Consider the following 25212-nt stretch of genomic DNA (forward strand, 5'->3'; position numbering starts at 1 on the left):
CGAGGGCACTTGGGTTCCGTCCTCAGACCTCTGGAAGTCAGAGAGAACGGCCCCTGGCTAGATGGTCCCAGGAGGCAGAGCTGGGATCCAGGGTTGTAGAAGCCACAGGGATATGGTGTGCAGTTCGACATAAGCAAATGCTTTTGGACATTCCAGGAATGAAAGCAATTGCTTTGAAACTTTGAGCTCCCAGGTACTAAAGATGGGGGCACAAGAGCTGCACAAATCCCTGGTGGGAAGATCTAGGTTCGTAAGGAGAGTTGGACCGAGTGTCCTCTAAAGACCCTTCTCCCCAGAGCTAGGTTGGCTCCCTACCTCTGGGGTACTGTGGGAGAAAGCATAAAGGTGGGTGGGGCTAGCTAAGCCCTGAGCCGCTTCCCTCAGAGACCTGGGATCCCAGGAGCACCTTCAGCTGCTAACCAAGGCCAGCAGGTCACTCATTAACCTGTAGCTGAATGGGTCAGAGGGTAGCCCCTTGGGACGTATACACACACACACACACACACACACACACACATACATGGGGAGGGGACTGGAGAGCAACTGCACAAAAGCCCAAGCTCGAGCAAAACCCGAGCTGTGGCAGTTCAAGGCCTGGTCAGCTCAAACTGACCAGCCAACTGGCACAATGTAGTAACTGGCCCTGGCAGAATTTAAAGCCAACTGACCTTTGCCTTGTGGACAAGCAAAACATTTTGCCTGGGAATGCATAATATTACAGCTGGAATGGAACCTGAGAGACCACTGAGTGCACACCACCTGTGAAAACTGAGTCCCAGAGAAAGTAACAGTCACTCATGCTGAGGTAGCTACAGAGAGGCACAACCAGAGGGCAAGCTTCCTGACTTGTAGGAGGCCCCCATGGTTCCCTAAATGCTGGTTCCGTCTCTTCTCACTGAAACTGCAGAAAACTGCTTGGGGTCCGGAGCTTTCCAAATGGGACCCAACCTGACCCTTCCCAATTCCCACTGTTCGTCAAGATGCTGGCTCTTGGAGGGAGGTCTCCTCTTCTACCATGGAGGCCTCAGCCTTACAGCAGGAGCAGCAGCAGCATGACTGACGGCTCATGTCCCTGCCTAGTGTGGAGGAGGGACCCACAGCTGGACTGAAAACAGACATGCACACAGCCCCACTAACGGCAGATCCTTTGCGTGGGTATTTCTCGCTCTTTCAAATTGACCTGAGGGGGTGAGGGACTCCTGGAAAGACCCCCAGACCCTTCTGACTCATGCCTAAAGACCCCCCTTACCCCACTGCCCATCCGAATCCCTATCAATTCCCTGACCCTCTCAATAACCACCCAAATGAACTTGTTTGCCCAAGCAAAAACAGAGGACCAGAAGTTTAATTGGCCCCGGGAAGTTCCCGTGAAGGAATGTTTGTTAGTGTCCCCTTGAGGGAGGTGAGTGTTAAGAGGGGATCCCCCTTAAGGCCTGGGGTGGACAGGGAGTTGGTTAATGGCCATCCCCCAGAGGTGACTTTTCAAGGTGGTTATTATGTGGCTCAATCATTAACCAGACAGTGGCAGGACCCCAGGCTTGTTGGAAAGGAGCCACTCCTTTCCCAAGGACAGCCCAAGAGCAGAAGGCTGTAGCCAGGGAGAGCGCTCATGGGGTCTCCCAGCCCTCTCACAGCCTGCTCTGGGGCAGTCGGAAAAGAGGCCTGGATGAGGGAGGGCCTCTCCCTCAGCTCCACAGGAGGGTGGAGGAGGGCTGGCCCGGATGTGGAGGAAGTCAGCACACCCTCACTGAGGTGGAGGGAAAAGGGAGACAGTGAGGTTTTTATCATGAATGAGAAAGGAAGCTCCAAGCTGGGCCTTGGTGATTAGATGACAAGCTGGGAAAGACGCTCATACTGAATGCATCCTGTTTTGCTCCAAAGTGGCCTCAGGGGTCAGGGGAGGGGCCAGGAGGAGAGGAGCCTCCCAGGAATTCTCCCAGGCCCGCTGACCTCAAGGTCCTGGGTGGCCCTGGAACTGGGGAGGCAAGTGGGAAAGTTCACCCCATTTACTGCTAGAGGAGCAAGGCACAAAGTTTCCACAAGAAGCTTCCCCAAGTCAGCCTCGGGAGCGGCAGTCCCAGGGACTGGGGCTAGTGCTATAAAACGAGGGGCCAGGACTCCCTAATTGCTCCAGCTCTAACTTTGCCTAGGCCTCTCTTCAAAGGTTCAGCTCAAATGTCACTGCTTCGCCTCTGTCAGTCACCTTCCCCTCAGTCAAAAGCAACAAGCAGGCTCTCTAGTCAGGCCTCCCCAGGCAAAAGAGCCCTCCTAGACAGCTGGAAAGATGAACACTCTCAGGATATCTGATGATATTAAGGGGCTGTTCTGGATGTGCTAATGGTACAGTAGCTTTTTTTTTTTTTGGAAGCCTTATCTTTTAGAGATCTATATATTGCACTATTTATAGATAAATTGATAAGATGTATGGGATTTGTTTCAAAATAACAAGAAAGAAGGTGAAGCAGATGGAGGTATTAATAGGCAGGATTATACCCATGGGCTAATGGGCTCTTACTACACTAATTTCCTCTATTTTTATATATGTTTGAAAGCCTTCATAATATTTTTTTTTGAAAAGTCCTCACTGAGGTAAAGGCTTCGTTTGCCACGCGTGATTTATGCCACTAACGCCCAAACTAGATGGTCAATTCCCTGAAGGTGGGGGTTACACTCTGTGTCCTCCAAGACCTAGCCAAGCCTGAACTTAATGACTAATAATTTGTATGGTCTTTGGTAGTTTACAAAGCACTTAGCCATGGATCCTCTCATCTAATCCAATGAAGTGGAAACAGTGGGGAGAAACCAAGAGCCGGGGAAGTCACAAATGGAGCAGCAGGGCCCAGATTTAAACCTCCCATATGTCCAGCTTTCAGTCCCTTGTGCTTTGCCCCACATCACCCTGGATTCCTGAGGAACTTAACGTCCAGTTACCCATACCAGCACCCTGAGGGTTGGGGGTAAAGAGGGACAGCAGTCAGTGACATGTGAGTTCCCAGAGTAGAGGGCTGGGCCAGAGAAGACTCACACACAAACACAGCATTTCAGACCTTCAACAGACCGATTCTGGGATGAATCCCCCTCTCCTCCCATACACACGAACCAAGGCCATGGGTCACAGATGAAGAGAGCCTTAGTACACAGTTGACACCAACAATTATGTGCCCAGGCCTATTCTCCACTACTTTGTTTAGGGCTGCAGAGTGGGGGAGCTCACACTTCCCATCCTAGAGCCCTTGGATTTTTGAGATCATTTATCTCTATTTTATCTGATAATGGCCTCCCCAGGGCCTGGGCCCAGGGCCAAGACACTCGATCTTACCCAAATTTAGAGTCCAAAGAAAAAGTTCTCTTTTATTCAAGCTAGAGGCAATTCCTTCTTCCAGCCAAAGACCCCTTGCCCCACCTTCTCCAAAAAAGTGAGGGCACAGTCTGCATTTGTTAAGCCTGATATCCACTGAACCTGAACATTCCAGAACAGTGAACTCCAAGAGTGTCCTAGCAGAAAGGCACCAGCAGCTGCAACAGCATCCAGATTACAGAAACCATCCTCTGCTCCCGTGGAACCTTCTAGCATTTGTGTTGCTGCTGGTATCCCTGTAGCTGGATCCAGGGAGCACTCTGCTCCCTCTCCAATCCCTAGCCCTAAGGGTGGAACTTTAAAACTTCAGGAAGGCAGAGAAGGTCAAAGTTCAGGCCTCTTTGTGGCACTCTCTTTGCTCCTGTGCTCAAACTCCCGAGGTGTGCTTTAATTAAGAAGGCTCTTCCATCCACCCTGCTCAACTCATGCCCCACTCTCCAGCACTCACACAAAATACACAGCCCCTTTGTGCACCTTCTGCTCCCCTTCTTGCTCTAAGCACCTCTAGCTATCTCTCAACTCTGTCTCCTCTCCTGGTGGGGGAGGGGAGCCGCAGATGCACAGGAGGTTGAGCATTCTTCTCAAAGAGTTGCTTAAGAGGTGGACATAAGGCCAGCGAAGAGGGCAAACGGGATTCTGTCCATGTGGTATTTACTAGCCCTAATGACAGAGGTCCAGGGAGCAGAAATGCCAAACCCCAAATCGGGAACAAAACTGGACATCAAATCCCAGAAATGAGCTCCAAACCCAGAATGCCCAGTGATACGGTAGCTACAGCTTTAGGGTAAAAAAAAAAACCCAAACCCCAACACCATCAATCCCATCACACTCTTACCCACTTGCTCCATCTTCCATTCATAAACCACTTGCAGCCATGCCTCTTTCTCTATGCCCTTGGGCTGTCTGCCTTTCCACCCCCAGATAGAAATTGTCTCTCCTTTATTCCAGGCAGATGGAAATGAGGGGAAAATTCAGAGAGCAATAAGAAAAGATGGTGGGTGGAGAGAGCAACCCTCAGAGTGGGGGCGGGAACAGGTCTCACAGTAGGAGTCAGGGTTTGAAAATAGCCCGGGATGTGACTTATCACCCTCTCCTCCTAGGTGGGCAGACCTTGGGACTCCAAGGGGGACAGAGAAAGCCAGGCTTTTCCAGCCCAACCTCTGGGGTCCCAGGCTCTGAGTTGGCCCCACTCCTCCCCACCTTGAATCTGGCTGCTGTCCTACTCACCCTTCCTGCTGGTTTGCCTGCACAATCACCACAAAGCTTTCCATCTGTATAGTTCCTGTCGCCCCCAAGCATCTCCAAGACAACCTTTTACCTACCTATACCAGTGAGGAGCTTGGACCCGTGGGACAAGTCAAAATGTCATGGAAAACACTGGCCCTTTAGATACTGAAATCCAGCCCATGACCTCAGGTTGAGCGCTGTTGAAAACACTTTGGCCCGCAGAAGTAGCATGACTCACCTAAGGTCACATGAATTAGTGGCTGAACCCCAGATTCCTGAGTCCTAATTCAGTGCTCCACTTTAAAGAGTCTTGGGAGAAGAGAAATGGAGAGAACCCCAGACTACCTAATTTGGAAATCCCAAAAACTCCCACTAAAAGGAAGCCTTTCCTCAGAGCTTCCATAATCCAAACCCACTTGGGACTTCATGGAGCCACGGAGCCGTGAAAGATGTGACTTATCCAAAGGTTTTTCACTTGATCCCCCACAGCCACCTTAATACCAGGAAAGTATGAGCGTTTCTCAGAAGGGAGGACAATGGCCAAGGGGAAAGCCCACAGGGCCCTACCGGGGATTCCTGGAAATGCCCTCAAAAGCAGAGGAAGGAAAAGGGTAGGCGAGGTGGCACAGAGCCCGAAGGGCCGCCACCCCTGCGCTGTTCAAGTCCCCCTCCAAAGCCCCAGAGCTAGGGCTCTAGACTCCCGCCAGGCCCGGGATAACGGTGAAAAGTCTCCTTCTACCACCCGACTGGCGGGGCTTCCGTGGGGAGAAGCGCTGCCAGCGGGCTCAGGGGGTCCCCCAATTTCGGCGACTCAGACCCCAAATCCCGGGGGGCGAAAGTGGCTCGGCTTGCTTCCTCTGTGTCTCCTGAGTGCGCTGCCTCGCCGAACCGCTAAGAGCGGGGGCGGGCCAGAGCGCTCCCGGGACTAGGCCGGTCCTGGGGGCCCTGGGAGGCCCCGTGGGTCCGGACTTTTGCCTGACTTCACCCCAACTCCTACCTGGAGGCCGCGTCCACCACTTGGGGTTCGAGACCCTGACACAGCGGCCAGTGGGCAGGAAGTGAGTGCAGGAAGGACTGCTCCCGGCTGGGGCACGCGCGGAGCCTGGGGTCGGGCGGGGGTAATGGTGCCAGCCAGAGGAGCAGCTGCAGCGGCTGCTTAGCTGTTGTCAACCAGAGGCCACTTTCAGCTCAGGTTGGGAGGGAACAACGGCAAGTTGGGCGGTAGGGACGCCCCGCCCACCTACGGGCCCCTCGACCAATGAGGGCGCAGTCCGGCCCACCGGACTCCCCAGAAAGTCGCCCAAATTGTGGTGGGCGGGGCGCTGCCTTCCAGCTCCTCCAATAACCGCGCGGCTGCCTCTTCCTCAAGGTCCCACCGCTGGTGGGAAGGGGGGTAGGCGGGGAGAAGTCACAGCCGGAGCTAGCAACGGAGGGTGAAGGAGCGAGTGGCTGGCCAGGCGCACAGACTATTTATTAGGCTCTGAATGTGCCTGGCACGGTCTGGGGAATTTAAATACATGTGCCTGTGCACGTCAAGGTTCAGTGGCTTGCTGCGGGTAATTTATGGGACATTCCAAAGACTTCAGTGAGATCTCCGATTAGTAGGGACAACCAAGAGGGAAACTTGGACATTGAATACTTGAGCAGGAAGTTGCCATTCCCACCTTGCTCAGGCCCCAGCATTCTGCAACTTCCCGTCTACTCCCAGCTCTCTGCCTCAAGTCCAAACTCTACCTCCGGGGAGAAATGCATGGACAACTTGTCGCATATGCATTAATCATGACAGGCGAGGGCTCGCAAGAGTGTGACATCAGAAAGCTGATTTAAATTCTATGAGAAATAGTGTTAAGATTTGATTTCTCTCTTGTCTTTCCTCACGAGGGTTACAAGTTCACAACCATGACTTTATTGTCGAATTGAGGACTCCTATTAGTGGGGACTGGGAGTACTCAAGACAATGTGCCATCCAGCTGCCCTCCTCCACATTTACAGATACAGAAACTGAGAAGACATGACTCACTCAAGCTAACCCATCAGATCCATGGGTTATTTTCTCCATACCTAACAGACGGGAGAAATGAAGCTGAAGTTCCTGGAAAGCAGGGGCCACATCCATCTAATTTCTTTGCTAGAGTACCCAACACAGATGAGAGCAAAAATTCATGTTTATTAGGACAACAACTTTGTTAAGGTCACCCAGGCAATGGCAAAGACAGGCATAGCCACAAGTGTCCCCCCTCCTATCTTGGTCTTCAGACAAATTGGAATTCTCCCACCTTCCTTCCCTAGTGGCCCTGATGAGAATCAGAGGAGAAATGCTAAGCAAGGCTACGCCCAGGGTGCACCCCTTCTTTCCTCTCAATGGCAAGACAGGAGCTGGCACTTTGTTCAAGATGAGTCAGGTCCCTATGGGTCTGGGATATAGATGAGACCTGTAGATGAGACTCCAGAACTCACTTCTGGAAACAAAATCCTACCCAGAGTCAGGAACGTCTGTAATGGGTGGGAAGGTAGATGACCTCCTTCCTGAGGCTGGGCTGTTATATTTGTGAACATCCCTAAGGTCCTGAGTTGGGGCAAATTTATCTTGCTTCTGAAAAATGCAAAAAGGCTATAAAAAGTGTGGGTCCTGCAGTATCTTTATAGCTTCCCTATGGGGAGGAAGCCATGTCAGAGCCAATTCCATCCACCACATAGCACCAAGCAGTGTCCACAGTAGTTTCTCAGTAATGTTGGAAGATATTCGAGGGACAACCAACCATGAAGAAATTGCAATCACATAAATAATGACCAAACCCCAACCACCTTTTAGTAGATATATTTAAGTGACTCAGAGATGATGGATTCTGAGACACCCAGTAGTGTCTTAAAAAAAAGTAATCAGGGGCGCCTGGGTGGCTCAGTGGGTTAAGCTGCTGCCTTCGGCTCAGGTCATGATCTCGGAGTCCTGGGATCGAGCCCGGCATCGGGCTCTCTGCCCAGCAGGGAGCCTGCTTCCTCCTGTCTCTCTGCCTGCCTCTCTGCCTGCTTGTGATCTCTCTCTGTCAAATAAATAAATAAATAAAATCTTAAAAAAAATAATCAAACCAGACAATTAAAAAAGGAAAAACTACAGAAGTAAAAATACATTTATAGCAATTGCTATAAATAAGTGGAACAAGAACTTCACAGTGCCTGGCATAGAGTAGGTACTCAATAAAAACATCTTTTGAATGACTAAATGAACACAATAGTCAGGAAAATCTACAATTCTCATATTTTTCATGTACACTGTGACATTTTAAAATGACCAAGCAAAAAAATAATAAAATAAAATAAAATAAAATAGCCAAGAAATATCTAGGCTATTTCTTTGGGTCTTTCTTGATCTCTTTCTCTTAACCCATGAGCTTTAGAAAGGCAAGAACTCAGTCTCTTCAGAAGGAGATAGCTCGTTGCCTTCAATCCTTGCTCTCTGATCTACCCCCAGGCCCCGACCTAAGTCAGAGTCTTGTGTGGAGCAGATATACAGTAATGGGGCCTGGTACAGATGAGGAAATGGTACCTCTTCACGGTCTCCTGGGTTGCATCTTGAATGGCTCTGGTGATAACTGGAGCCTTTAGGTCCCAGGTGTCCGTTTTCCCACAAGCCCCCACTACTGCCTGGATATCTTAGGGTGATGCTGCTGCTGCTGCTGCTACCTTGGATGCCAGCTCAGCCATTAAGCAGGGAAATGTAGAGTGCATGAGGGCAGACTGAGGGCAGGTGGAAAAGCCTTGGGGTGCATGTATGCATTTCCATGCCCTAGACATGGGGCTTCCCTCTATCACTATCCAAGCCCAGTTGTGTCATACAAAGAGCCGTATGATGGAATCTGGAGCCAGACAGCCCAAGCACAAAGCCCAAAGCCCAACTCTGCTACTCATTAGCCATGTGACCTCAAGCAAATTATTTTCCACCTTTCTGTGTCTCAGTTTCCTCACCTGTAAAGTGTGGCTGATAATCACAGTCCGGACTTTATATGGTTGTTAAGCAGATCCTCTGAGCTAAATCGTACTTAGAATGGTGGCTAGCTCACAATAAGTGCTCCTAAGTGTTAGATACAGTGACAGAGGTACTAAGCAATAAAGAGAAAGTGCTGGATACTACTCCCAGTTCTACCACTTTCTGGCTGTGTCAAGGAGGGGAAGTCATTGTGCCACTCCAACTATCAGAATTTTTACCTGTAAAATGAGGATAGAGCATAACCCCTATCAGGCAAAATTAAGACAATGGATGTGAGGGTGGGCTGTAAAGGGTGGTGGCAGGTGAAGGGACGGCCAAGCAAGGTGTTGGGGAGCTCAGCTTTTTTCCAAGGCCAACCAGCTCATTTCTTCTAGGAGGTGGCAGAGAGAAACTCCAGATGCCGTGACTGTGAGCCACACCCCAAGACACATGGGTTCCAATAAGTGTCTATCTGGACTTCTAATGCCCCCTAGAGCCCTTACTGCCTAGGAATGGAGATCCTTCAGACTGTGGCAGGCAGACCCGTAGCTCCACTCTGGAATGGCTGAGGGTGATTAAACAGGTGCTTCCACTACCTTTTTCCATGGAGCTAAAGCAGCAGCAGCAGCAGCAGCAGCAGCAGCAGCAGCAGCAGCAGCAAATAATTCCCAGAGAACCCAGCTGAGAAGAAAGAAGGCAGATAGGAACCATGAGGGGGAAATGAATTACACTTGGACCAGCCCCGGGCAGCACAGGACCACGGATGCCCTCACACCTGCACACATATTTCCTCAGACCTCCAGTCTGAGGTCTGAAAGGCCTCCAGTCAAGCCTAGGACTGTAAAGGCCTGCTCTTCAAAGTCTTGGGGGCCCCCGCCCAGCTTCATGAAAGGGGGCTACTGCTCAGATCCCCACAACATGAGACAGTTATAGCTCATTAAAAAAAAAATGCCATGCCATGGCAGGGGCGTTTGCACCAAGACGGGCAGCCAGAGTAGTGCCAATGTAGGAAGAAAGGGATTGGTAGTGGGAAGGTCTTGAAAAGGTGAGGGGTAACAGGAACTCCACTGTGTATTGCTAAATGGGAGTGGGGATGGAGCTAAGTCCTGGGAGGAGCACAAAGACCACCTCTCAGCCCACATCCCAGGATATCACTATGGCTGTGCCCACCCTACACCGGAGAGTACCCTGAAAGGGGGAGCTCCGTGCTGGGCTGGGAGCCCTGGGCTGGCTGTGAGGAAAGCTGGAGTACTGGCTAAGCCAGGCACAGGCCAGGGGAGTTTCAGGGATAGCTTACTCTCTCAGGACATCCCCTCCCCCCAGCTCCAAGCTAGGACTCAGATGCATTTATTCCCTCTCACCTGCCTCCTGGAACTATTGAAAGGAAGGTATGGGGCAGCTCATGATGAACCTCCAAGCACTTGGACTAAGCAGCTGGAAAGGGAGAACCCAGGCCCCCTCAGTCTCTGCCTCCCACTATTCCCCAGACACCCAAGAGCCTGCCCGCATCATTCCAACAGATACTAGGCAAAGGGACAGCAGCTGGAAAGCCAGCCCCCAGCATCCACGCAACAAACCCAACTGAGCCATGACAGTGTGGTAGGCACCATTTCACATCCAGGATGGGCCCCTGACTTGGCTTAACTGGCCAGTCTCAAAGAGGCCAGAGGTTTTCTGCTGCAAGCAAATGGAGCATCCCTCCATTCCCTCAGGGAGGTCTGCCTGCCTCCTCTCCAACAAATAGAGGGGCTAAGCCCTTGGTGAACCTGCCACAGATACCCAGAGCAGGATGTCCACTCCCACCCCACACCCCGCCTCATTCCTGCCCTTCAGAGGATAGTCATGGTGCAGTGAGATAAGTGAAAGCAAGTCAACTTCTAACACGAAGCTTTCTCCCTGCCCCACTCCATCCTCAGGCACACCCATAAGCAGCTGAGACCAGAGGAACCCTCCTGGTGCCCCCTCAACAACATTCCCCTCTGCCTGACTTAGATTCAGCCCTTGAGCTCACTCCTTCCTGGCCAGGCTCAGTTTCCTCATCTGGAAAAACAGAGCTGGGTCCTGGTTTCTCGGGTGCTTTCTTTCTTTTATTTTCTTCTTTTTGAGAGAGAGGGGGAGGGAAGGGCGGGGGAGGGGCAGAGGGTCTAGAGCCCAATGAGGGGCTCAATCTCACACCCCTGAGATGGTGACCTGAGCAAAATTGACAGTCAGATGCTTAACCAGCTGAGCCACCCAGATGCCCCAGGGACCTTCTTTCCATAACATTCTCTGCTTCTGTGAGCTTCTCTGTGTGTTCGTTCCTGTGGAGGGGGTGAGGATCCCAGAAACCCAACATCTCTGAAGCTTTTGCAGAGGACTGGAAGTACTTGGGGGTGTAAGAGTCCTCTGAGGATGAGGAGGAAAAGTTGAGGAAAGTGAGAAAAAGGAAGGAGGAGAAGGCTGAGATAAAAGGGAGAGAAAGAGGCAGGGCAGATGCTGGGGCCAAATGAGCCCAGAAGTCTAGAGACCTGATCCCTGCCTCCAGCACTGCCTCCAGCTCATCTGGAAGCAATGGACACCCACGGCCTCTGAACAGAGCTCAGGATCCTGCCCCCTTGCCTGGGACCTAGCCACTTGTCCCTCAAGGGAAGCAGCTCCTGGGACAAAACAGAAAGGATGAGGAGGAAATGGAGGAGGATGAGTGGGCTCTTCCTTCCTACCCAACAGGCTGTTCCATCAACCCACTGTGGTCTGACATCATGCTGCAACCAGATATGGTGTCCATGAAGTTGGAGGGTGGCTGGTGGGGGAGAGGGGATTCACTTTCACAGGCCTGCCCAGAGTCTGGCCCAGTCCAACCCTGTGATTACCAGCCTCTAGGGCTTGGTATTCTCAATTCAAGCAGACAGAATGATCCCTGGGCCACCCACCCTGTCTATTTCCCCTGAAGAATAGCCTGCAGAGGCCTGTGGGTGACATCAGAGAAGGCATAGGATGTATGGTGTTGCTCAAGGGCCACTCATCTAAGGCTCTGAGCTCTTGAAGCCCCTCTCAATGTGCTCTTCTCCAAGCAGAGCTACCCCCTCCACACACACCCCAAAACACAAACACGCATACTCACTAAATAAAAATTCTGAGCTGATCTTCAGCCAGGCATTCCTGGCTGAAGGAATATGTGTATTCCCATATAAAGAATATATATATTCCCTGTACATATGTATCAATGCATCAGTCAACATGGGCACCCAGGCATTGGGGTGGGGTGGGTGGGAGGAGAAAACAAAGCAGGTAGGTCCAACAGCCAGGGTCTCTGCCTTATGGAGCTCCGACACCACTGGAAGGGCAACAGTGGTCCCCAGATCAAGAATACCCAACCCAGGCAAGTGGGCAGCCAGATCAGGTCCCAGAGGACAGGGAGAGAGGGGACAGCAAGGCCCCCACGTTGCACACTTGGTATCTCTGGATCAACAGACCCCACAGGAAGCACCAGGAAAGTGGCTCCTGGGCCCCATCAAGGCTCTTGGATCAGGGCCCAGGACACTGCAACTCTGGCTTCTACCCTCCTTTTACCACTGAGGAGCTGTGTGACCTGGCTGAGAGTCTTGCCCTCTCTGGGCCTTGGGCTCCACATATGTACAATCAGAGAGTCTGCTCTAAGGATTTCTGCGGGTCCTGTCCTTCAAGAGTGTTCATGTTCCATGACAAACCCGTGTTGAGAAAGCCAACCCAGTTTGCTATTTCCTCCCTGCCATTTGGGCAGGAGCAAGGGAGAACTTACTGGGGGAAAAGGAAGCAGCAGAGCCTGGAGATTTTTTTTACAGTTCAGAAAAATATGTACTTTTTTCAATTTTTAAAAAGACAAAGTGCCAGGTAGACTGGGAGACCCGCTGGAGTGAAAACAGGCCTTGGGACGGAGCTTTTAGGCAATCAAGGTGCTGCCAGGTTGGCTGGCCCACGTCATGCAACTAGGGGACAGAGTGAGGCAGTAAGGGTCCCCTGGAGTGACAGGGGCTTTGTGGAGCTACTGGCTAGGTAGTGAGACCCAAGGATCCAGAGACAAAAAGAGGGATAGAAGCACAGAGGGATGAAGGGATGAAGTCAAAACATAAGCAAGTCAGACATATAGTGGGACAGGAAGACAGGAGGGTGGAAGTGTGACGCCAGTGGCGGGGACAAAGAAAGTGCTGGAGGACTAGTGATAAGGGACATACAATTCATTAAATCCCTACTATGTGTCAACAACTAAAATGTTGCTCTTTTTGGAGTAGCGGATAAAGGCAGAGGGAGAGAGGCAGGTAGGGACGCAGCCCGATGGAGAGCTGGGATAAAAGTATGGGGGCACCTTGAGAAACAGCAAGAACTGCCTAAGAATTAGAAGAAAGCAGGAGCGCGGGGACGGTAGGTCTGAAAAAAGGAGAGTGCCAGCTCGGGATGGGATTCAGACAAACAGACGCAAAACTAAATAGATGAAAGCGGGACTGGAACCAAAGATTCGGAGGCGAGGGGGACTGGAGTTCTGCCTAGCCAGAGGGCAGCGCCAAGGCTCCCAGCGAGTTGCAAGCCTAGCCCTGACCTCCCACAGGGGTCCGCCCAGCTCTGTTCACCTGGCTTCCAGTGCGGCGGGTCCCACCGAGCGCCCTTCGCACCCCGCGGCTTCCACGGCATCCTCGTCCGGGGCTTTGGGAGCCGCAAGCTGGGCCCCCTGTCCGGGGCTTCAGCCATGAGTCCACCGGGCGACTCCCAAGCGGAGCGCTGGTCCCTCGGGTGGTTGCCCCCGCACTGAGCCTGGGGCGAGGACTGCGCCAAGTGGAGGTAGGGAGGGGCTGAGGGAATGACTGCCCAGGTTGCCCCGCCCCCTCAGCGACGACTAGAAAGTTCCACGCCCCCACCTTGAACAGAAAACCCCCCTTCCTCTAGCCTCCACTGGCCTCAAGTTATTTATTGAGCTCTGCCACGCTGCCTCGCGCCTCGCAATCAGGTCTCCTCTCCCGGGTTGGGGTCTGGCCTTTCCCATACTGGCCCCCAATTTGAGGGGTATCTCACCACCGATCCCAGTCCTTTTTGCTGTCCTCTGCCAGTGCAAGATAGTGAGGGTCAGCCCCTCCACCTCCCGCCTCCCCCAAATCTCATCACTAGGTCAGCCGCTCCACCTCCCATCTCCCCCACACCTCGCCGACCACGTTACATGGCAGAAGACTTTGTGCAATAGCCGGATGGAGAGGGGAACAGTGGCTCTAGCCCACTTGGTGGACTGACTGACTCACTCTCTCCTCAGCCCCCTCCACGCCCTGCTTCTTACCACACTCCCAGCCCCATTTTCTGTCTGTCTGACCAGAGCAACAGGACCCTAGGTTCCAACAAGGATGCCCTGAAATCCTGCTAGCACCCAGAATATCCTGGACCTTAGGAGCAGAAGCATTCCTTTCTTATAGGCTCTCTTGCTTTAGAGAAAGCAAAACTGACGCCCTAAAATGCAAATGACTTGGTCATCATCTCAGTGGGACAATTATCTCTGTTGCAGCGCTGTGCTGTTTCGAGGCTCTAAAGAAAGATTAACTTCTATTCTCAAAGATATCAGTGCTGAGGATCTGCCACGAAGAAAACCTGGACCAGAACCCTAAATTCCATGACTCTTTCCCTTACCCCCACCTCCACCCACCCAGGGCAGGCAAATTTGCATGCCCTGATTTGGGGATGGTGGGGAGTTCTGTCTGCCTTTGTTTATGATGAAGTAGCTCGCAGACCGGGCTATTTCTGCTCCACTTCTTGTGGTGGCCAATAAGAAGGCAAGATCTTATAGTGGCTCTGCACTAACTGGGCGAAACCCGTGTGGTTTTCCCTCTCTGAGCCTCCCTTTCCTTGTCTGTAACATGAGGATAATAATCCCATGACTCAATCAGAATAATGATAAAGGGATACGCAGGTGAAGGTCACAGCTTCTTCCCTTTCCCATCTCCATACCTTGTGCCGCTAGGCTAGGGCCAAGCAACGCCATTTGTGAGGGACAGGCTAGGAAACAGAAGAGGAGTTTGTGACTTGGTATGTGCTTATTTGCATGAGATTTGCACTCACTTTTCATAGATGCCATGTCAGAGCTGTAAAGGAATGAGAAATGGACATGTTGATCTCCACACCAGTCTCCCTTTGCCCCAGGGCAGTGTTGGCACACAGTAGGGGTTCACAAAGTATTGAATGAATGTATTCTTCCCCCCTGGGGAAGAAAACTTGCCCAAAATCACACAGTGAGTCTCTTTCACAGTCAAGAGAGATCTCACATCTACTCCTCCTTCTACTAGGCCCTGTTCCTTGATAGAATTTTTTTTCTCCCATTCGATCCTAAATCAGTGGGGAACTCATTCCTCTCCCCCAGAACCCTCTGGCCTATTGGCAATTCCCATTCTGGATGAGCTCAGCCAGGAGAAGCAGCCACAGGGAGGCCCCCATCTGTGCCCAGCTTGGTACTTCTAAGCCTTTGACTTCTGAGTTTCTCGAAGTCCTGGCACTGCCTCTGCCCCAGAGGCCAAGTTCCCCTCTGAGGAAAAGGAGGCCCCAGTCAGCTTCCTCCAAGCACAGGAGTTTCCCTTTTGCTCTCTTGTGGGGCGGGAGTGCAGGACACAGCCTCTCGGAGCAGTGGCCTCGAAGGAAGGGTGGCAGCAGCCGTTTCCTACCCTGCTAAGGCATCTATCTCCCTCCCTGGCTAGTCCCTCCCGTTTCCTGTGTTCTGCTGCTTTAGCCCCAGCCAGAACAGTGGTATGAAAGGGACTCCAAAGTTTTCCTTGAGTCATAGAAACTTGGAACTGGAAAGGACCTCAGAGATCATTTATTCCCACCTTCTCCCCGCAGCAGGAATGCCTTCTGGAGCAGAGAGGAGTGGGGCATGTGACCTAACCACTTCCGGCTTCAATTTCCTCCTTGAAGAAATGGACGGGAAGACGTCTACCTGCCAGTGTTGTGGGACGGAATGTGAGAACAGATTTAGTAAAAACTATCATGTACTGAGCACTAACTACATACCCAGCCAGGTTCCAGGTGTCTTTTGGGTATTCGTCTATTTAATTTTTACCACAACCCTCTAAAGTAGGTTACTGTTACGATTGTCATCACCCTCTTTGCACAGATGGAGAAACTGAGGGATGACCAAGGTAACGTGACTTGCTAGGTTCCCGCAGCTAATAAGTGATGATGGCAGAATTTGAACCCTGATCCTCAGTTTTCACCTGTATCATGACGGAATTATCCCGGAGAATGATCGTTCGTTGAAGTCCTGTGAGCTCACATGCGTCTGTGTGGCTAGAATTTTTATACCCAACAATCCTAACGGTTCAGGGGGAAGAATGCCTAGAAACGCTGGGGGAGCCGAAGACATAACCGGAAGCTTTGGTTCCATGCAGAGGATGTCTTTGAAGTCCCCGGTCTTATCTTAAACACCTACTTGAATTTCCTGTTTAACTCTGGTTCACATCCATGTTGTTTTCTTAGAAAAACGGGGTTTTTCTCCTTTAAGCCTTTGAGGAAAGTTGACACTTCAGCGGTCCTGTGCATTTGTGTGCTCCAGGCAACTGCCTTTTACCCCATGGGTACCACACACCTGGCACATGATGGGCCCTTCGTCACTGAGAAGAGCTAACATTAATGAAGAGCTTATTATATGAACCAACATTCTGATCACTTTCCACATATGACTTAATCATCGTGACAATTCTATGAGGAAGGAAAATGACTATTATTGCCCTTATTTTCTAGTGGGAAAACCACAGCACAGAGGGGTTAAGCAATGAGCCCCAGGTCACACAGCTTGTAAGTAAGTGACCCCTAGGCTTTAAACCCCTACAGACTGACAGCCTTGGCTTGTCACCACTCTGTGGATGGCCTCTTGGGCCACAACAGAGCCTCTCTTCCCCACCCATCTCCACCACTTGCCACCAGGATAATTGAGTTGATTCTTGGCAGAAGCAAGACACATTCCCATTAGAGGAGCATCTCCTTGAGGGCAGATACATAGCGTCTCCCCTACCGAGCCACCCTGTCCCGGATGATGCTGAACCAGTGTCTGGGGCCAAGCACAGGGCCTGTCCTCCTCTCATGTGTGGCAACTGACTGCGCTCTGGCCTGTGGCAGTCTCTCGGACCTAGCACCTACTAGGCTGATAGACGGAGTGCTAACGATTCACATAGGACTCCTCTGCCACTCTCCGTGGCAAAGATCCAGCTTTGGAAATGGCTGCCACTCAGCTACAGGGGACAAGTCCGTGCCTCTGATATTGACATTCAAACTGCCACCCAAGCTCACCCAGCCAAATCAGCAAGCATTCCCAGAATACTCTCTACTTCATTACCCCTCCAGATGTGTTTGTTACATGGGATCTTCTCTCTCACAAGAATGCTCATTCTTCTTTTTTTTTTTTTTTTTTTGCCGCCCCCTCTCTCTCTCTTTTTTTTTTAACAAACACTTATATTGGTGCTTTCTGTGTGCCTGGTCCTGCTCTCAGCTGTTTGCACATTTTCACTCATGGACTCTTACAGAAACCCTGCAGGTAGTTACTCTCCCATTCTACAGATGAGATAACTGAGGCACAAAGAGGCTAAGGTATTTGCCCTATCTCCTGCACCTGGCAAAGTCCAACATATTCCTGCAGCCCTTCCTGTGAATACCGTAGGCCCTTCCCTACCTGGGTGTTCCCACAGCTCAGTTTATTCAGCAGTCATTCTATATTGAGGTCAGTTATCCTTTCCAATAAGAGTGTGAATTCTCTGAGGGCCAGGACTGTGTTTTATTACTTACGGCATATCCGCTGCTCAGGAAGGAGTTTGGCATTGAGTTGGCACTTAGGGGATATTGGCTAAAGGACTGATGACAGTTGAGAGGATGAATGAGTGACTGGCCCCAAAGCGGCATTGACCAAATCAAATGCTGGCTGAGACATTTGGGGTTTTCTTTCCCCAATGTCACCGGGATAGAGGAGTGTAAAGGTGACGGAGCATGAAATGCAACCACAGGTAGGGAGAGGGGAAGAGAGAACTGCCCCCCTCCCCCTCACGCCCGTCCACCATCCTGCCATTTGTGTGGTTGGACTGACTTTGGGCTGACAGGGCATTGAGTACACCACAGAAGCTGGCACTCTGGGGTCTGCTCTGGAGAGCTGAGCTCACTGGATTCTGCGTTTCTCCCTCAGAGGCCCCAGGACTGCCTTGGCACTTCAGAGGTTCAGATGGAAAAGTGCAAAGGGCTGAATTGTCACCCCAGTTTGCTGCTTTGGGTCTCAGACATTATGCTTCAGTGAACATATCTCTGTCTGTCTCTTGCTGGCCAAATGCACTTTGTGGGGAAGCAGAGGGGAGTCTGGGCAAGCTCTGGTCTCAAGTCCTGGTTCCACCACTCAGTAGCTCTGTGACCTTTGGCAAGTTACCGAACTTAGAAAATGGAAATAATTTTTTCTGCCCTGCAAACAAAACTTGAGATAATGGATCTGAGGGCCTCTGTAAGGGAAACATGACCAGACGTGGAGAAAATGACAGTAGGAGGACTGCTTCTAGCAGCTTTCTGCAGTTTTCCAGTTGAAGGCAGGTAGGTGAGGGACCTGAGCCTCAGCCTCTCCCCTCTCTCGCCCTGCTTCAGTATGACTCCGGTATGACCATCAACCTTTTCCAGGCCTTTGTAAAATGGGAAAGATAATTCCCAGGCCCCTGAGGTCAAGTCTTAGCAGGTTGCTGGATGGGAAGCAACTCTGCTTTGCAACTCTCAAAGCACCCTTGGGTTTGAAAACAGCTTTTTTTTTTTTTAAGATTTTATGCATTTGAGAGCATGAGAGAGGAGGAGGGAGGGAGAGAAAGAGAAAGCGCATGAGCAGGGGGAGAGGCACAAGGAGAGGAAGAAGCAGACTCTTCAGTGAGCAGGGAGCCTGATGCACACGGGGCTCAAGCCCAGAACCCCGGGATCATGACCTGAGCCAATGGCAGAAGCTTAACCAAATGAGACCCTTGGGCTCCCCTGAACGCCAGCCTGAACACTTGATGACATGTTATATCACCTCTCTGGGCTCAGTTTCCTCACTTGTTATATGGAGACAATAACACCTACCTCCCTAAAATGTTATGGGGATCAAAAGTGCAAGTGTCAGTGATATGCCTTTATGAGTGACAGGATTGCCCCTTAGCCCTTCACCCTGCTTCGTGTCTTTCTTCCTGCCCTTGAATCATGTAGGCTGCAGATTTGAAACTTCAACGATTCTTTCTGCCTTTATCTGGGTCCACCCCCGGCCACCCTCCCACCCCCACTCCCCAGCCTTAGTACCTACACCTTTATCCTGGTCAAAACTCACAGAGTCCTCTCCTCCTCTTCCCATCCTCTGGCGGGGTGCACCACCAGCCCCATGGTAATGCATATCTTGCACTACGGCTCAGGGGTTGAGGGCTCTGTCCATTTAGCAGCCGGCCTTGCCTTTATGTCAGAGGAGTAGTCTTCGAGTCAGGGATCGTTAATCTGCCTCCTGTATCCATGCCTTCTTATGAATGGTCCAAAGGGCCAGCAAACCATGGCAGGGAGCAAGATTTATTTATGCATTTACTGCCTGGTGGGTTCCCCAGGGATTCTAGACCAGCACATGAGGAAGCAAACAAGTGTGTGTGTGGGGGGGGTGGGCTTCCACAGAAGACCAGCCTGGAGCTGGTGGGCCCACAGAGCACATCTGCTCCACTCCTTCGTGGTCCAGATGAAGATCTTGAGGCCTATCCAGGGAGGGCAAATGACTCAGGGTCCCTCCCTCGGGCTTTGCCCTCCAGTTTTTGCCTCTGGAAGATTCAGTCTTCCAGAGCTCTCATGGGGCCTGAGTTGCTCAAGAGATTAGGTCAGAAGAAGGGATTTCCAGAGAAGTCCCAAGGTTCTCTGGGAGGAAATTCTGTAATTTCTCCTCCATGTGGTGTCCTCAGGTAACCCGTGCTGAAGTCTGGAAATAAAAGTTGGCAACACACAGGTTCTTAGATTCAGGAGCATCACACCCTGAATACAGACCGGCACCCACGCTCACAGCTGTAAGAGGGGCGGAGCATCGGGCCATTCCCCGAGCTTCCCTGACATCAGTGCATTGGAAGCCAGGCTGCCTTCCCAGACTCCTGGAGGCAAAGGAGCCTTATAAAAATGCCTTGCTAAGGCCAAGAGTCCAGCTGGAATGGTAAAAGTTAGCCCCATGGCAGATGCATCCCACAGACTAGAGACCTCAGGGACAGGGGACTATGCACCTTGCCAAACAGATCCCCAAAGCCTGTGAGAGGTCCCATGATGGTAGGGTGCTGTCTTATTGTCTTGAGATCTAGGGTGGCTCCCATAGGATATGAGGGTTCCCAGGGTCTGCTCACACCCAGAACTCAGGGGCAAGGCCTCTGGCTCAGCCTCCCATTCCCGCCTGCTCACCTTCCTTTCCTAGCTGTTCTCTGCCCAGGCCTAGCAGTCTCTGTGTTCTAGCTTAACCAAGGAGGCTTTTCTCCTCAACTAAATTATTTGCTCCATGCCCAGTGGGGCCACCTGTGCCCCCCTCTGCCTTTGGCTAGCTGTGCCACCCTTTCAGGGTTCATGATATCTTCATCTGAGTATAACAAGGTGGGACGGACTACATCAGTGGGCTTGCAGATTGTTCCTCACAGTGTTCCTCACTGTGTTCCTCACAGTGACCAGAGAAGACCCTCAAGGCCAGCCTTGGGGATGTTGGGGGAGGGGAAAACATGGGAAGGTTGAGGCTGGAGGCTCTAACTCCCACCCCTACCCGACTGCATCAGTCAGAGCCGTGCTGCTTTTTTAATCTATTCTATAATATCAGAGTTCTACACAGAATTCAGTCTGGGCCAGGGAAAAGAGTCTGCCTCTAAGGAAAATTTAAAGGCCAGTGGACTTGATATGTTCCTCCTGCACCTGGGCCTCAGTTACCTCCCGAGTGACCATTATACACCATGATATAAGTAAAACACTTAGCACCATGCCCAGCCATAATGAGGATGTCAACTGTAACCCTCATTTGCAGAAAACTAGGTGCCAGGAATTGTGCCAAGGCTGTACCTGGGTCAACTCACCTAATCCTTACAAATCTTCTCAAGAAGGCATCATTATCCTCACTTTACAGAAAAGGACACTGAGGCAGAGAGGTTAAGCAAATTTTCCAAGCTCACACCACGGATGAGAGGCACATTGGGCATTAGAATACAGGCAGTGGGGCTTCTGGGGCCCTCATTGTTCATCAGCTATGATGAACTATGGGTTCTCAATACATACGTAGCTATCTGTATTGTTCTTTTGGTTATAATTTTCACTGGCAAATGGTGTTACCCCTCACCTGGAAAAATAGGCTGAGTTCACCTCACAATGTGACTGTGTGCCTGAAATGGGATTGCAGCCCCAGAGCTGGTGCAGTCCTGCTCTGATGACTGGTCCAGGCTGTACATATAGTGCCCTCACCTGCCACATCTGAGGCCACACCTACAGTGTGGGACCATTTCTGCAAGCAGTGCCATGGGAAACTCCTGCATCCGCTAAGAAAATAAGGACTAGTTTGCATGTTGAGAGTCTAAAAGAAGTCAGGCAGCCGAGCTGGTGGGAACTTAGAAGGTAGCTAGATGTTCCACACACCACAAAACACTACTGACATGCTATGCTCAGCCCTTACTGAGCCTACTATGCTAAATATTTTCCATCTGCCTGGTTTAGGCTTCCTTCTTCTCCTTCCCCACCCCCTTCTGACTCTATTTTTCTCTCCCTTTCTCCTCCTTCTCCTTGCTCAGCCAGACTCCTAATAACTTGCTAAACCACGCCCCTCATGTTTCTTATATTTCCACTTTACAGGGGAATTTTGCAGATGGTCCCATCTGCTTCCCCTGATTGATGGCCCGCCCCCTGCCCACATTCATCTCTTTTTGGGCCCCACACACTCTCTCCAGACCAGTTCCCTTAACTTGAGTGCCCTCAGCCCAGAGCCTTGCCTTTTTCCTCTGTAACTTGGCTGTCAGAGCCACTAGCCTCCTAGGAAAATCCCTTCCCTTTTCTGGGCCTCAGTTTTCATAGAGGTTACAGGTTAGTGATTGGACTAAATGACACCTGAGGAGCTTTCCATCTCTTGTTTCTAACCATTTACAGGCGGTCCATTTAAAAAATTGAATCTTCTTGGGGAGCCTGGGTGGCTCAGTCTGTTAAGCTTCTGCCTTTGAGCTCAGGTCATGATCCCTGGGTCCTGGGATGAAGCCTGAAGTTGGGCTCCTCTGCTCAGCAGGAAGCCTGCTTCTCCCTCCCCCACTCCCTCTGCTTTTATTCTCTCTCTCACTGCCTCTCTCTCTGTCAAATAAATAAATAAAATCTTTTAAAAAATTTTAAAAGTCGTAAAAAATAAAGAATTGAATCTTCTTAGCTCTCTCTATCGCTCACCTATATTTGTATCTATATCTACACACACACACACACACACACACACACACACACACACACACACGGAACTCCAAAAGCTTTAGCTGGGCCAGAATCTGAGGAACTGGGAGCTGAGGGAGGTAGAGGCTGGAAATAACAGTTGCAGGATTTTCAAAGTAAAGCCAAGTAAACTTTACAAAATAATAGTCCTCTCCGCTGGGTTGATCTCTAAAGGAAGGTCAAGAACTATGTGCCCAGAAGCAGGATAGGAACAAAGCACCAACCCATCTAGGTATAGCACATCCTCCAGGATTCAGTTCCCTATCTCCCATTATTCACTACCTGCCTGTTATAGACAAGTCATCTGGGCTAAGGGCAATGGAAAGCCAGCCCCAGAGCGACAAAGACTTCTGTGCTCAAGGTGCTTGCATTCAAGCTGCAGACACAAGCATGGAGAGAAATAGAGCACCCCTTATAGTTTCCCAAAATGCTTTTATTTCTTTTGTCTCATTTGGTCTTTACAACAGTCCTGGGAGATAGCAGGAGATGAATTGTTATCCCATTTCACATAGTGGAAGACTGAGACTCAAGAGGAGACCGAATTTACCCAAGCTTATCTGATCAGCAAATGGAGAGCTGAGGCACAAACCAAGTGTTTAGTCTTCAGAGCCAGCACTCTGTCCAAAGCATCAGGCTCTGGCCTTTTCAGTCACTTCAACAATAGGAGCTTTCTGTGAAGCTGCGAGGAAACCTCCAAACAGTGGTTAGTTCTGGAAAGTGGGAGTGAGGGTTTATAGGACTAGGGTTCTCCATTTTGTATCTAGATTACAGGTTGAAATCTTTCCTTGGGGAATGTATTTTATTTCTTATCCACATATGAAAGGAAATAGCTCCAATGTGAGGCAGAATATGATCCATGCTAGAAGACACACACACAGTATGCTAGGGATTTGAAGGGGGGCGGGGAACAGTATTTGAAATGAACTTGGAAGAATGGCAAAGCTCTAAACAGGCTGAGATGGGGGTGGGGAGTCCCAGAATCCCAGAGACCACAGCAGTCAGCTTTACAGCTCAGCAGCTGTTGCTGACTTCTGAGACAACACGCCGGCTTAGAAGGCATTCTTCCTGAACAATTAGGTGCGTATAGTGGACAGGATTTCCTGTTTTCTTCCCTTTCCTTATTTTACATTGTGGGGTACCTGGGTCAGAGCCCAGGGCTTGGGAAACACCTGCTTTATCCACTCACCCCTCACCTGGGCTGCTATCCTAGAGTGCCAGTTCAGCCTGACACAGGCAGAAGGACCAGCAGCTTTAGAAACAGAAAAAGGTTCCAGCAAGGCCTCCCCACAGCACTTTTCACTTTCTTTTTTTTTTTCTTTTAAACTGGAGTCCAGTATCAAACTATCAGGTGATCAGATTGATAACTTCTTTTTTTTTTTTTTGAGAATGAAAGTCAAACACCTTTTCAGTTAGAGGTCACATAACCACTGTGTGTAGGCCATCGAGGGCCTTCGAACTCCACCCTCTCCAATCTCCTCATTTTAATGTCGAAGAAGACTTGCCCAAGGTCACAGAATTTGTTAGTAGTCAATTCATCATGCCTGGTTATACTTTAGCCCCTACTGACAAATGACCATTGCTGTGAGCTGGGCCACCTAGGAGCTCTTTGGCAGGCATGAGAAACAAGTGCATCTGGCCTTTGGAGAGCTGAGGTCTATCGGGTACATCTGACCCTTCCGTCACTCCAGTGGAAGAAGTTGCCCTCTGGCCTGCACATTGCTTCCCTGAAGGGGGCGGGGGGGGTGCTCTAGAGCCATGTTTCAACATCCACCCTCCCCATCCCAGAGGCCCAGGGACTCATTCCTGAGGCCTCAAATCCTGTCTTCTTAATCTCAAATCAGACTTCTGGGCTTCAGAAAACATCTCTCCCTTCCCTTACCCTCCTGCCTGGGCTAGGCATGGTGGTCATTTTATAATCCTAATCACTATGATTTGCGTATTGCCTGGGAGCCTCATTGAGCACTATTACACCCACTACCACACTTAGTTCCTATAACAACCCAGGAGATGGGTATTTCGATCCTCATTTTAAAACCGAGGCTCAGAGAGGTCATTACATAGCTAATAAGTGACAGAGTCAGAATCCAACCCAGAGCTGTCTGGATTCTCCAGAAACTGAGTTATTTCCACCACTTTAAGGCTATCTTTTTTTTTTTTTTTTTTTGCTTGTTCCTTGACAAGGACGAATGGGCCGATGGGTAGATGGAAAGATGAAGCAAATAGTTCTTGAACACACCCTGTCTGTGGCTTGCTCTATATTGGGCATGAAGATACAGAGAGAGGCGAAATGAAGTTTCCATTTTCAGGAAACCCACCATTCCAGTGAGTGCTTCTCAAACTTTTGCACCCAAATACCAAATGGTTGAACTGAAAAAGACCCATTCTGCACCTGGCCCCAAGGAGATGGAGAAGCCCATGTAGTCAGCCACAGGTGTAAAGTTCCTTTGAAGTCTCTACTTTTAGCTCACAAATTCATGTGAATTTTGCATGCTATTCCATAACATATATCTGTGCTTGTTTTAATATAAAAGTAATGCTCCCTCCAACCTGGATCTTGGAGAATGAGCCATTCCAAGCAGATGGTCTTGGATGCATCTTCCAGGAAGAGGCTCTGCTTATCCCTGGCCCAAGGGGACATATAGTCCCCTTTGAGAAGCAAGAGACAGGAGTACATTTTTGTGTTTTAAAGGAGCTGTTACTCTGCAAAACTAAGATTTTTGGTAAAGATGCTGTGTGTGTGTGCACATAGATGCGTGTAACACGTGGTTGTGTGTGCTTGTGGAAGCTCCAGAGGTGACCAGCACTGTTTCTTTGTAGGACCATGTTCCTTTGGCATCCAGATGATCCACACTTTTACCCTGCTGACTACCTGTGAACTAATCATGTTCCTAGATGCAAACACCAGAACTGGAAAGGACCTAAGGGGTTCTGGAAGGCTTTTTCATTTTCTTTTTTCTTTTTTTTAATTTAAATTTTTTTTACATTCAATTAATTAACATATAATGCGTAATTAGTTTAAGAGGTAGAGGTCAGTGATTCATCAGTTGCATATAACACCCAGTGCTCATTACATCACATACCCTCCTTAATGCCCATCACCCAATGACCCCATCTCCCCACTCCAGCAACCCTCGGTTTGTTTCCTATGGTTAAGAGTCTCTTCTGGTTTGTCTCCCTTTCTGATTTCATCTCATTTTAATATATACAATGGACTATTACTCAGCTGTCAAAAATGAACTCTTGC

At 50.3% G+C, this 25212-nt stretch overlaps 1 protein-coding gene across 3 annotated transcripts in view; it reads right to left on the reverse strand.

Annotated features, from left to right (window-relative positions):
* Positions 1 to 13306, reverse strand: part of STARD8 (StAR related lipid transfer domain containing 8) — a 40627-nt gene extending 27321 nt beyond the window's left edge. For 2 of the 3 annotated variants that reach the window (XR_007124762.1, XM_047715810.1), the window contains exon 1: positions 13133 to 13306. Coding sequence is in view for 1 of the 3 variants with exons in the window: in XM_047715810.1 (XP_047571766.1) it covers positions 13133 to 13250 (118 nt within the window). In the remaining 2 variants the exon portion in view is untranslated. Of the gene's footprint in view, positions 1 to 5582; positions 5745 to 13132 lie in introns of those variants that run through there. The other variant, XM_047715814.1, reaches the window with a different exon arrangement.
* Positions 13307 to 25212: the final 11906 nt, after the last annotated feature.

This window comes from Lutra lutra, chromosome X, assembly GCF_902655055.1.
Source record: "Lutra lutra chromosome X, mLutLut1.2, whole genome shotgun sequence".
NCBI lineage: Eukaryota > Metazoa > Chordata > Mammalia > Carnivora > Mustelidae > Lutra > Lutra lutra.